Source organism: Scleropages formosus, chromosome 13, assembly GCF_900964775.1.
Source record: "Scleropages formosus chromosome 13, fSclFor1.1, whole genome shotgun sequence".
NCBI classification, from domain to species: Eukaryota; Metazoa; Chordata; class Actinopteri; order Osteoglossiformes; family Osteoglossidae; genus Scleropages; species Scleropages formosus.
The window spans coordinates 10496546-10510182 of NC_041818.1; the positions used below are offsets into that span (position 1 = coordinate 10496546).

Below are 13637 nucleotides of genomic sequence, written 5' to 3' on the forward strand. Positions count from 1 at the left end.
CTCACCTGTGGGGAGTGTGCGTGGGCTGGAGGCAGGGCCAGTGCCTGCTCATGTAGTGAGTCGATCAGTGTGCGATGGCTCTGGATCTCTTCCTCCACCTCGCGCTGCTTGCGGGCCAGCGTCTGGGTGGAGAACTCGTCATGCCCCACTTCCTGACTAGACACCCGGCGCAAAGCCTCCATGATCCAGGCTTCCATGTCATTGGCGTCCGTCTGGAACTGATGCAGAGCTACTGCCTCCTGAAGGAGCTGTTGTCTTTGCTTTGAGGTCTGAGAATGAGAGAGACAGATGAGAGAGCCAGCATGTATGGACGCACACCAAACATCCAGTTTAACCTCTTGGGTTTTCAAAAGGACAGGTTGAAAGATTAAAGAAAGTAGGACTAAGAAGAAACATGGAGATCAGAGACCATTTTTATAATTTTATATTGAAGAGTAACAGTGATTTGAGATCCCAATATGTAGCCCAAGGTCCCTGTTAGCTTGTTCCTACCTCCTCCAGGTGTGTCCACTGTGCACGAACATCCCGGATCCTATCTTCAACCTCCTGAGCCCCAAAGTGGCCCTCCTCTACAAGGGCCTCTCCAGCAGCAATGCTGTTGCTGAGGGGCCCATAGCGGGCAGACATCTCATCACGAAAGGCTTCGTGTTTGCTTAGCAGATGCAAGGCTGAGCTGAGGTCTCTGCCACAGTCGCTGCTTGCCAGGATTTGCTCCTGCTCTCGCATCCAGGCTGCCTCCTCACCCAGCTCCCACAGGAACTGCCAGAGGCGTCGTGAGTCCTCCAGACGTGACCGCCGCTCTGCTGCCAGCTGGCCCAGCTGCTCATAGGCCTGTCCCAAACAGGTCGCCTTTTCGCTGACCAGTGCAGGCTCGCATGGCTTGTAGTCTAAGAGGAAAGCGAGTGTGTGTCAGCATCAGTGTAACTGTGTATCAATATCAGTTTGTGCTCTACAAGTGTCTTCACCAGTGTGTCGGCATTTTTATTAATTTGAGTACTGCTGTGCTGTGTATCAGTGTATATGTGTTGGTGTTTATGTATCAGTGTCTGTATGCACCTGTATGTCACTATCACTGTGTTTAGAATGTTGTGTAACCCAGTGCATGTATCACTGTATCAGCACCAATGAGTACAGTATATCAGTGCCACTCACTCGGCTCACTGCTGGTGAAGCGCTGGGCTGCAGCTTGTACCCCACGGACAGCCTCGGCTTGGGCAGAGATGTCAGCCTCCACCAGGGTGTGGGTCTGCAGCAGATCCTCCACATCGTGCAGATGCTTCCCATTGTCCTGAGACTGCAAACGGCCCTGGGAAAGGCAGAGCAAGGGCTTTAACTAACAATGAACAAATTCACTACAGAGGAAGGGGGGGATTTAGTCCCCACTCAGTATATACTGAACTATTTGCCCAACGTGTTTGGCAAAACAGACTGGACAGTTTGAAACCAATTAATCATATTTTTATTAGCAGTACACAAACTGAAAAATGCTTATGCAAAGAATGCTATGTGACACCATTGCAGTATCTACAGAAGAGTTATAAAAGCAAAGCAACAAAAGCTGTATACACATTACATACTGTTACATTATTCACTGATATACCGCATAGTGTTATAATCTTATGAGATTGTTTTGGTCTGATATAGTCACTGAAAAGTGAAAATTAAAACCTTCCTTATTTGAGATTCTGATGAGCCCAGTGTGCTTAGTCTCCCAGGGCGCACAGCTAGATCTCTGTACCTTCATGTCTCTCATCCAGTCCATGATATAGCTCATCTCCTGCAACAGCCGCTGCAGGTCCCGGTGAGCATTGAGGCGCTCACGGCGTGCTGCCAGCAGTTCCCGTAGGTACTCCCAGAGACGCAGCACATTGTCACGGCGTGCTAGCACCCGCCGCACGTCATGGTAGCCCTCTACCTCCAGCTCCCGAGCCACTGCCTCCACAGCTGCCACACGCTCACTGTATGCTCCAATATCCGTTTCAATGGCCTCATGCTTGCGAGTGGCTGCCTCCACAGCGCCCAGATCCAGACCAAAGTTATCCTGCAGGGTCGAATGTGTGAAACCTCTGCTCATGGCAGTTCCAATGTGGACAATTATTGTTACGTTATCACAACATTCCTGCCTGAAATGGAATCACATCTGTTATAACAGAAGTCAAATCCTCAGTCCCTAACCATTCAGGAACAAACTGCTGTAATTAATGTGGTTATAAGGCGATTAATGTGTGTACTACCTACATGAGCTCATGTTACCAAGAAGATCCTGCTTTATCTATGATATTCCTGATTCTGTGATAAATACAGATTTGCCATATTTTTGTCATTCATTCTCATTTCAAATGCATACTCCAAAGATACCATCAATTTATTCTATTCATTATGTCCTTACTCATCCTAATGTATATTAGACACTCATTGATGACCATGTAAGGGACTGAAACAGAAGGTAGATACCTGGGAGACAAGGCGCTGGTTTTCACTCAGCCATGTTTCCCTCATGGCAGCTTTGCGGTCAAAGCGTGCTGCCAACATCTCCAGCTTCTCTTGGCGAATCAGCTCGTTGCGAAGTGCCAGCTCTCGCTCATGCTCTGCCTTCTCCAGTCGTTCCCATGCCTGTGAGTCGATAAGATTATGGCTTCAGGACCTTGACACCCATAGAACTCTTTCCCAATTCCTTCTTTCACAGTAACCAACCTGTGGTTACCAGCTGTACCAAACACATTAAACCAGCATCTCTCCCATTCCCAGGATGCCAGTTTCAGTGCGAGTACTACACACGCTTACACTCTCTACACACCCAGCTTTAACTACTAAGTTGTCTAGAGCACCTGGTGACACAGTAGATAAACTGTTACTTAGCAATCGAAGGACTCAAGACTGAATTCTGCACCTGTTACAGTACTTTTAAGGAACACCCTTAATCTGAAGGATTGTTGAAAGAATACCCTCTCCATAGAAATGAGTAAATGAGTGAGTAACTCCATAAGTGACTACATTTTTAAGTAGCTTAGTATAGAAAACTAACATTGCAAGTTACCTTGGACAAAGGTTTCGGATAAAGAAATGATAATATAATAAGGTGTGCGATAGTATTTTTACTGAATATCCGCAGGGAACACTGACACCATGATTTTTATGGGAACAGCTCAATAGTTGACTGGAGGTTTTGTTCTTCTGGATTAAACCGTGACATGTGGGACATTGGTTCCAACATTTCGCTTCTCTTGTAGGAAGCATCATCAGGATGCGGCCACATCTTGTAGAGGTTAGATGTGAAATGGAGTGTTTGACGAGGGTGGGTGTATTTATGGGCGGGAACGGGGTAGGAGGTCGTAGCGGGTGGTCCTAATAGGTGGTGCCCCTGCTGTGTTTTCCCTTTGCGCTGTTTCCTTCGTATTACAGGACGGCTCACCGAACTGAGTGTTAATAAGAGGCGGTCAAGTCGTTGTAGGACTGGTGCGAAGACCTGAAATTAGAGGTGTCCAGGCACTTGATAGTTTGAAGCCCTCCTTCCGATTGAAATTGTCGGGGTGCTTCTCTATCTCGATTGCCTCCCTCACTATGCAGCTTCTGTATCCAGGAGCAGGTGCGAGCACTGTGGTCTCCTCAAAGTGGATCTCATGACCGGTCTGCAGTGAATGTTCGGCCACTGCTGAGTCGATGTTATTGTTCCTCGTGGCTCTTATGTGTTCTTGGAGACGTGTAGAGATAAGTTGACCTGTCTGGCCGATGTATGTTTTTCCACAGCTGCAGGGTATTTGGTACATTCCGCTGGTCTTCAATGGCAGGTTATCTTTAACTGTGCCGAGTAGTCTTTTTGTAGTGGAACCGGTGGTGAAAGTTTTGATACCGTGCTTTATGAGTAGTTTACTTATTTTGTCGGTGGTGCCTTTTACGTATGGGAGGTAGGCAATTCTGGCTGGTTCGATCATTGTATGTTTCGTATTATCTGAGGTTTTTCGGTTTTCGTGTCGGCGAATGATGTTTAAGATCTGGTTGCGCTCATAACCGTTCGCTGTGTTCGCTTTCAGAAGTGTCTGTTTTTCCTCCTTCCAGGAACCTTCATTGCTCAGTCGGATCCCTCATGATCAGGGTGTTCACGACTGCGTTCTTCTGAGCCGGGTGGTGGTGGGAGGCTGCGTGGAGGTACCGATTTGTATGGGTCAATTTACGATAAACCTTGTGGACCACCCGCTACGACCTCCGACCCTGTTCCCACCCATAAATACACCCACCCTCATCAAACACTCCATTTCACATCTAACCTCTACAAGATATGGCCGCACCCTGACGACGCTTCCTACAAGAGAAGCGAAACGTTGGAACCAATGTCCCACATGACGCGGTTTAATCCAGAAGAACAAAACCTCCAGTCAGTAGACACCAACCACGGAAGCCTGCAGATTTTCATAGCTCAATAGTTGTTCATGTGCAGGGAGCTGCTAATACCTTGTTAATATCGGAGATAAGTTTGCCTTCTTTGGGCATGTACACCTTCTGGTTGTTGGCTCTCATCTTGCTCTGGATGGTAAACAGTAGGACCTCCAGGTTTCCTTTCTCAGTGAACCTGTTCCATGCACAAACAACCACAGCAGTCCTCAGTAACCTCTGACACTGCTACATAATCCACTACATTCTCCACAACCCTGGAGGTTTTCTTCTTTATCTATCAGTATCCTCCACATCCTCCCCTGAGCCTCACTTGGGGGGCTTCTCCACCGTGCGGTAGGTGTTGAAAGCCTGCAGCTGGTTCTGGACGCCGCTCAATGAGTTAGCCAGCTGTCGATCATTAAGGGTGTGGATGGTCTGCTCTATCCACTGAAGAAGCTCTGATGCCAGGGTCTCGTACTTATCGACGAGCTGCTCAGCTTCGATTGCATAATCCAGCACCTAGCAAACAGTAAAAACCAAAAAGGATGCAGTTCATGTATCACAATGGGATGCTACCATTGCACACTTAGGAAAGTATGTGACCAAACCTCACCTTGCCAATCCTCTTGCCCTCTACTGCCAGAGCCTTCATCTTGGAGAAGTAGTGATAGTAAGTGGCCACATAAGTGATAATGGACTTCTCATCCGGTTGGTCAACGTTAACGTCTGTGAAGGAGCAGCAAGATATACCCACAAATTACGCCTTTGTTTTTCTTGCCGTTTGTTCTCCTGTCCTCTAACGAAGCTAACACTTCAAAACATGGCTGATTCCATCAGTTCCTGCATCTTCTAGCCTGTTAGCCTATTAGCCTATTTTGCCCTTTGGGTGGCACCTCCCTACACTCCCACTGTCACTCAGCATGCATAATTCCTCAGAACATGTCGTTCTGTGGATGCACCTGCAGTGCCCTGCACACAGGCTGAATTCTCATAAGTCTTTTGACTGAATCTGTGGGTGTCCTGAAGGTGGTTTGCTCCCCACTGCCACGCTGGACTCGTTTCACAGAGAGGTATGCACCACACATACTCCTGCAGAGTCCTGCTACGCAGCTAGACACACACCCAACAGTGTACACCTCTAGCAGTACACACAGAGCCAGTTCTCCAGCATGGAAGAACATGGCAACATCGCACGCTCTGAAAGGTAGCAGCAACCAGTTTATGATTAGAAGACCTGGTTTCATGGACTATGAATCTCTTTGACAAATTCAGAGGATATCTGAGAGTCTATCAGACTAAGACAAAGGTTTTTCTGTTTACAGTAGTCCTATTAGTGGTAATGTAGTGTCATAAGTCACAAAAGTACTATGAGCCCAGTTTAATGACCATCACAACTGTTTGTTTTTTATTGTAATTTCCGTTGTTTCTCTTGTTTTCATCTACTTTGACAGGTAATTGTTTGCTTATAGTGCTAATAACAAACACTGAGTTGACACAGATTTAACTGACTGCAATGGAGTCTCAGACTACATGAGGAAGAAGGGGTTCCGTATACATGACTGATGCCAGACTCACCCTCAGGATCCAGCAGCTTGGTGAGGCCCAGCTCCTTCTCAGCCACATTGAAAGCGTTCTGGAGGTTATAGTGGGCATTGGACCTCTTTAGGGTGTCAAACTCTATTAGGTCTGGTCTGAGGGGTAGGAAGGAAGACTATGAGCAAGTCTCCTAATAATTAGCATGAATTTACATTCAGCATCTGGCCATTATTCCAATACTACACTATACCCAGCTCATACGTGAAGCCCAGGGTTTTCCCTGATTTCTTGCATTCTCAGACTGACAGATATATGCAATTAGACTAAATCTGACTGACATCAAGACTGTCTAATTTAATTAACAGAAGGAATCAGTGGAATGAATAAAGAGATTTCCTGATGGTGTGGCAATTATGTCACCAACCACAAGGGGAAGCCCTGTAGGTCTCTGCTCTGACTTTTGCAAAAATAATGTGTTATATTTCAGTTTTCTAGGTCATTCTTTCAGCAGCCGCCTTGTCCAGCAAGCACTGGTTGCGTACATCCTTAGACTGTAGACGCAGGAACGGATTTGTAAATAAAGACAAAGGTACTCTCATAGGAGAATGAATGAATGTGAGGACATGCTCTGCTCAGTGTTAATTGCATAAATGTACATGGCTAATTTTTCAATATCTAGATGCTGCTTGCTTCAGCTTTTCTGTTCCTGACATATGCAACAGCAGAAACAGTAGTAAAAGTGTGTTCAAACTACTAACTAGCCAGAATAGAATCTCTCTATCTCACACACACACACACACACACACACACACACACACTGTCTGAACTGCTTGTCCCATATGGGGTCGCGGGGAGCCAGAGCCTAACCCGGCAACACAGGGCGTAAGGCTGGAGGGGGAGGGGACACACCCAGGACAGGACGCCAATCTGTTACAAGGCACCCCAAGCAGGACTCGAGCCCCAGACCCACCGGTGTGCAGGGCCTGGTCCAACCCACTGGGCCCCCCCCCAAATAGAATCAGAAAAAGGAAACAGATCAACTTATACGAGAATAAATATAGAGTATTTTCTTTCACTTCCTGAACTTTATTATTTACATTCTAAGAACTAGTCATTCCTTTCCATTCTCCTCCTCCTACTAAATACACACACACACACACACACACACACACACACACACACACACCAACAATACTCAAAACCTAGCAATCATCAGGGTCACCTGTGTTTGTGCACAATGGCATTGAAAGCCAGGCCATCTCTCCAGCTCGTAGTGAAGTTGTGCACGTGGACATTAGGGTACCTGCAGACAAGGTTCGTCAGAAGTGAAAGCTATTCTGCAGTTTGTACTGGTGATGGCAAGTACTCCACCACAGCTAAACTTAATAGGTTTACTTCTACAGAAACAATTTTGAGTTGCTGCTGAAAGTAATATGATCAACAGTTTAACAAGCATCTAATTTAGTGTTAGACACAATTACAAACATTTTGTTCTAGCACTTACATAAGCAGTCCAAACCAGAAGTAATTTCTGAATTTAAATTTCCAATGTTCCCTGAATTATTAAATGAATTTCAATGAAAGTCTGGCCCATTACATCTGTCTTACCCAGCAGTCTTCATCTGACACCACAGCAAAAGAGCATCTTTGGCTGATTTCTTCTCCTTGTTGTCTTCTGTCTCTACACTGATGTCTTGGATCTAAACATGTGAAGGGGAATTACTTTCTCTTTTCCCCCCAACAAAAAACTCCATTTACATGACAAAGACCACAGTAGAATTTGCTACCAGTACTGATAAATAGATGCAAAATGTCTATACGGATGTCAAAAATGTCCTGCTGGTAGATTTTTTGGTATTACCTGGAAGCGAAGGATGATGGTCCAGATGAGGCCAAGGGTGAGACGGTGGTTGCCATCAACGATGTCATGGGAGCCCATGTTCTCCAGGTGGACCTTCTGCTCTTTAAGAAACTGCAGTGCCTTGTCCACATTCTCCAGGCAGTGAATCCGCATACGGCCCTTGGTCGGCCTGGGCTGGGGAGTGAGATGGGGTAAAGACTGATTTGGAGGATACACACTGACACAGACAGTCAGACGCATAAAAACACACAAAAAGCTCATTTTGTTGGCTTTTGTTTCAGAACACAGAGCGGAAAAGGAAGAAAGGTGATGGAAGTGCTGCCAAGTAGTTGTCTCCACAGCCAAGACACAGAAGACTGTGATAGATAGATAGATAGATAGATAGATAGATAGATAGATAGATAGATAGATAGATAGATAGAATAATGCAGAAACTTGAGCTTTTCTATTTGCAGGACAGCCAAGAATGAATGGGAGATTCAAAAACATGCATGGGGAAATAGAGTGAAGGCATGATGGGGTCAGGCAACAATCAACAGAGTGAGACAGCCACACAAACTTTACCGACCAATTGCTCCCCCGACAGGACCTCCAGCAGACGGATGAGCATGCGGCCATCGCGCAGGTCAGTGTAAAGGTCTCCGATACGGCAGGTGACACGACCCAGGTGGGAATTAACCCATTTGGTGAAGGTCTTCTTCTGCACGGCCTCACGTTCATCTGAACATGTGAAGTGAGGCAAGTTTGGTTAGAGACAGCATATAACGCGTCATAAATTTACGTATGCATTCTTTACATTTCTAACATAGTTTTGCAGAACAATGGTTCAAACTCTTGATAATAAACCTTTGAGTACAAACAGTGGCAGCACAGTGGGACAGTGAGTACCGCTGCTGTCTCACAGCGCCTGGGTGGTGTGAGATGACATGGGTTCAATCCCTGCTCAGTCTGTGTGGAGTTTGCATCGTCTCCCCGTGTCTGCGTGGGTTTCCTCTGGGTGCTCCGGTTTCCTCCCACAGTCCAAAGATGTGCTGTTCAGGTTCACCCATAATGTGTGAGTAACAGAGAGAGTGTGTTCCACTGATGTATGGATGAGTAACTCACTGTAAGTAGTGTATCTAGCAGTGCAAGTCAACTTAGTGAATAAGGTGTATGGGCTGATAACACTACACAGAGTTCATTGGAAGTTGCTTTGGAGAAAAGTGTCTGCAAAATAAATGTAATGTAAACAGAAACATCATGAGATGGATCTTATATGACATGGGCTTTGGTGCAAGAGCTAATTTCACAAGTGTAGAGGGATGGCTCTGTACACAGACTGTAGGAGTAATCACAGGGGACAAACAGCCAATTGCTGTGACCTCGGGGGTCTATACTCTTTACAATTTGTTTAGGCCAAATAATGATATCACGGATACCTGGTATTTTAATTCAAACACTATGCTGGCAAGAGACACAATCAAACAGGTAATGGAACCCTGTAAGAATTGCAACGTGCCTTAATTAGCTAACTTCCTTTTCTGCCTGAGGGAGAGGACAGAAATCAACCACACATTTCCCCTGTAGGTAATCTGTATTACGGTAATCCAGTATTTCTCCACCCTCCACAGAGGAAGTTGTATTTTTGTGCAGTCTATACTTTGTAGCATTCATCTAAACTGCAACACTCATTATTTTAACATAACTGCCCTGTTTCAACACTTTGATGTAGTATCTCACCCGGGGTGTACCCTGCCTTGACTAGCACCGTATGCTTCTGGAATAGGCTCTGCCTCACCAGAACCCAGTTTTAAGATAAGTAGTTATTGATTGTGAGTGAACAGGGGTGCGGTGGCGCAGTGGGTTGGACCACAGTCCTGCTCTCCGGAGGGTCTGGGGTTCAAGTCCCGCTTGGGGTGCCTTGCGACGGACTGGCGTCCCGTCCTGGGTGTGCCCCCTCCCCCTCCGGCCTTACGCCCTGTGTTGCCGGCTAGGCTCCGTGACCCCGTATGGGACAAGCGGTTCTGAAAATGTGTGTGTGTGTGTGTGTGTGAGAGATTGTGAGTGAATGCCTTGTTTTTAAGCAACATATTTCTCACTCACTTAACAAGAATAAGAATGGCTGTGACAGCATGGTCACATAGCATTACAGAGAAGCAGATGAAGAAAGAAAACGTAACAGCAAGCCTATGTACGAGCTGCAAAGATCTTTGTCGAAGTTATGGTTGAACAAAAATTAAATGGTCAGTCTGAAAGATTTATCAAGGCTTCTTAAGCTGAATGACTAATGGCTCCGAAAGAACAAACAGCGAAGAAACAACCTGAAGACCCACATTAGGGTCTCCTTTGCTTCATTTGTGGCAGCAACCATCATTCTTACCATGGACAGTGGTAGCTGTTGTACAAACAGCCCACAAAATTATTATTAGAGCACAAGTAACTCCTGTGCTTCACTATAGTTCAATTACAGTCCAGCTGCTTCTAATGGAATTATTAGCAACTGCATTCCTGCCTGAAGATGAAAAGTTAATGCAGTGAAGTTAATAGTCTGATGAGTTACTTACTTGCAAGGCTTAGTTATAAAGGTAACACTGAGAAACAAAAGCTGGGCTGTGTCCCATAAGGCAAGGACCCGTAAATTTTTAAAAACCCACAGGAGGTTGTGGATTGTAGTTAATACTTAATGGTTTCACATGAAGACAGTCTAAAAATGTAGGACTTGAATCTCCTTTCCCTTTGAAAGCATGCATGCCAAGAATAATAAATGACAAGTTGACATTTCATGCAAATCGGTGGTCAAAGGGTTACACAAGGACTGCTGCATCATTACCTAAAAACTTACATTCTATTTTACACATGTATCATATGACCCTTGATCTACTACAGCACTCAGAACCAGTTTTGCCAGAAAACACCCTGAAACAAAATATCTCAGTTATGTTCATCACATGTGCCTGTGCTATAGACTTGGACCGGGATGTCGCTGCCTGCCTCCTCACACCACTAGTACTTTCTGAAGTGCAGCACTTTCAGGCCTCTAAATAAAACACACACATGTTCAGAAACACGAATGAAAGGAATGTGCCTGTAGGGCAAATCACACGCTGCCCCTTCTCGTGGACCCCCGGTGATTCACAAGAAGTTTCAAATGTTTTCCTTACCATCCTAATGACAAACATGTCTTCTCCAGCCATACAAGTCAATTAAAGTCACCAAAACTTCATCGTAAGCTTGAACCCCCAACTCCCTCCAGCAGTAACCCATGACCCCACTCCAAGGCAAAGTGCATCTGGAGTGGTAGTTATCTTCAGGAGTAACTGTTAGATCTTTTCAGCACAGTTTATACTCATCCTAATGGTTCTAGGATGTATTGGTCTCAAAGACAACACTGTGGAAAGGACATAGGACATAAAGACATAAATGGAATTCCTGGAAGTTGTGTAGGGCTTGTGGTTTTGGCATGCAAGACTGTTTTTGGGCAGATCATCTTCATGCCCAGCTGCCCAGGAATAACTTTAACAGCTATGCTAAAGACTCTGCTTCAATGGACACAAAAGTCAGAAGATGGAAATAAAATTAGTCTCCTGTAAATGTAAAACAACTGATTTCATTTTGTTGTAAACTCTCTAGGAGAGACAGGGAAAAACAGAAAAAAAAATGTATAAGCTTCAATGTAAATGTCAAGTAAATAAATTGCATAAAACACAATGGGACCAAAAAAAAAAAAAAAAGCCAGAACTCAGTTCACTAGATTTCTGGTTATTCATCTCCAACAGTCTTAAAACAAGTATCTATGTCGTTTCATCTGAACTGGCATATCAGAAAACCACCAGGACACTCCACTCATCTTTTCTACCTAGTTTCATCCTACACCATTAACACACACTGTAATTCTTGAAACTGAATTTTCTAATTGTATACATTGAATGTTAAAATGGAGCCATTTCTAATAAGAACACTACTGACCATACAGGAGCATTTTGCTTAAGTGAAATTAATAAAGAGCACTTATGAGTATCTCAGCTGACATCAAGGCTATCTAATGCAATGTGCAGCCAGATGTGTTACCTTCCAGCAGCAAAACCACATGACACTTTCAGTTGTAACTGGTACAACAAAGGCCTGTCATGGTAAAAAAACCTCTCAGTTACAGATGCATCCGGTTTAGGGGAAACATTTTCAAAATAAGTTAACATACAGAGTCTGATACCAAAAAGAGTGACATCACTATCTCACAAATCAAGCATGACCAAATAAAACACTTGTCAATGAAAATATTTTTATATTTTACAGATACAATTTATAGCCATTTGGAGGAGGAAAAAAACTGACAATATGAAAACAAGAAAATATTGCCTATATATTTTTGCACCGTTAAATTATTTGGTTTCTACCAGACTAGTCAAGGACAGTGTGTAACAGTGGAAGCGTGGTTTGAGCTTTGAAAAAACATCCAGACAGTAAGTGGGAGACACACTGAAATCACACCCTGCTCATCTGTGTGCAAAAATAGGACTGATTTGCAATACAAATTCTCTGCTGTCACTAGTGGAGGTGCTGAACAAACAAGAGCACCAGGGGTGTAATTTAAATTACACATAACCTTTAATTTTTACAGCTGCCCCGATTACCACACTCTTAAAACCACACTGCCTCAACTTTGCATCATCCTTCATATAATGCAGTGGTAAAGGTGTGTTTGTCATTTCAAGAGTGAAAACTGAACTGTAGCCTACTATCGTGAGACAACTTCTGAGCTGTACTAAAAATGCTACACAGAGCCGTATGTCCTCAGTTATAATTATGACAAACACAGACTTCCCAAGCAACTATGTGTGCCTGCCATGTTACTTTGCGCATTCTGCTGTTACCATGTCTTTAAAATGACTCCGTTTGGCCTATGCTATCAACAATGTTTTGCGATTTTATATTATTTTTACTTTGCAATATAAATTAACTGCAGAGGGTGCAGTGGTGCAGTGGGTTGGACCGGGTCCTGCTCTCTGGTAGGTCTGGGGTTTAAGTCCTGCTTGGGGTGCCTTGAGACGGACTGGCGTCCTGTCCTGGGTGTGTCCCCTCCCCCTCCAGCCTTACGCCCTGAGTTGCCGGGTTAGGCTCCGGCTCCCCGCGACCCCGTATGGGACAAGCGGTTCAGAAAGAGTGTGTGTGTGTGTGCAAGTTAACTTTCAAGTCGCTAAAAGGTCTATCTAAAAATGACCTTCTTGGAACCAGAAGGTTAAAACTGGGAAGGAACTTGATTTAATCGGTTTGCTGACAAAGAAAGACATAGCGAAACCAGCAACAGGGCAGGCAAAAGGGGTGGAATTCTCCTGGGTCCCTTTGATCTGTCACCCCTGTACCGTCCACTCTCTTGGCAAAGGACAGCAGCCAGAGCCAGAAAGCCATTTGAAAGGAGGCCACGTCTGGTCACACTCGTTCCAGGTATGTTCAGCAGACGCACAGCCAAACAAATACGCACCCACAGTGAAAAGCTGTTGTGTTTCTCCAGGTTCAGAGACAGAGTCACACCAAAATTTTGGAGGGAGACAGTTTGCACTGGGGCAAAGAGAACATGCAGAAAGCCCAATCCTCAAATCAGCAGAATACTGTGAATCCTTTCCTGAGGAACTGCACCACCTTCCACCAGCCTGTAAAACATACTGTCACAGAAGCTTTACATTACGCACACGTCTCGCAGTGCTCTGCATTTCTAAAATATTTGTACAAGTGATTTCCTGAAAGTATTACTTTTGTTTATGAAGTACATTTGACACTGTAGCGTAATGCATAACTGGTCCATGCTGTCACCTACGGATGTGAGCGCACAAACGCGCACACACACACGCAGATTGAAACAGGTCAGAAAGAAGAGGGAGTTTTTTGAACAGTA

At 44.8% G+C, this 13637-nt stretch overlaps 1 protein-coding gene across 11 annotated transcripts in view; it reads right to left on the reverse strand.

Moving 5' to 3' along the window:
- Positions 1-13637, reverse strand: part of LOC108925411 (spectrin beta chain, non-erythrocytic 1-like) — a 54711-nt gene that overhangs the window by 13912 nt on the left and 27162 nt on the right. For all 11 annotated transcript variants that reach the window (XM_018737298.2, XM_018737296.2, XM_029257193.1 and 8 more), the window contains 13 exons: positions 8337-8488; positions 7769-7942; positions 7516-7607; positions 7130-7210; positions 5947-6062; positions 4985-5097; positions 4703-4890; positions 4450-4567; positions 2455-2613; positions 1739-2041; positions 1153-1306; positions 493-887; positions 6-269 (listed from right to left, as the gene is read on the reverse strand). In XM_018737298.2, the coding sequence (XP_018592814.2) occupies positions 6-269; positions 493-887; positions 1153-1306; positions 1739-2041; positions 2455-2613; positions 4450-4567; positions 4703-4890; positions 4985-5097; positions 5947-6062; positions 7130-7210; positions 7516-7607; positions 7769-7942; positions 8337-8488 (2309 nt within the window). The remainder of the gene's footprint in view (positions 1-5; positions 270-492; positions 888-1152; positions 1307-1738; positions 2042-2454; positions 2614-4449; positions 4568-4702; positions 4891-4984; positions 5098-5946; positions 6063-7129; positions 7211-7515; positions 7608-7768; positions 7943-8336; positions 8489-13637) is intronic.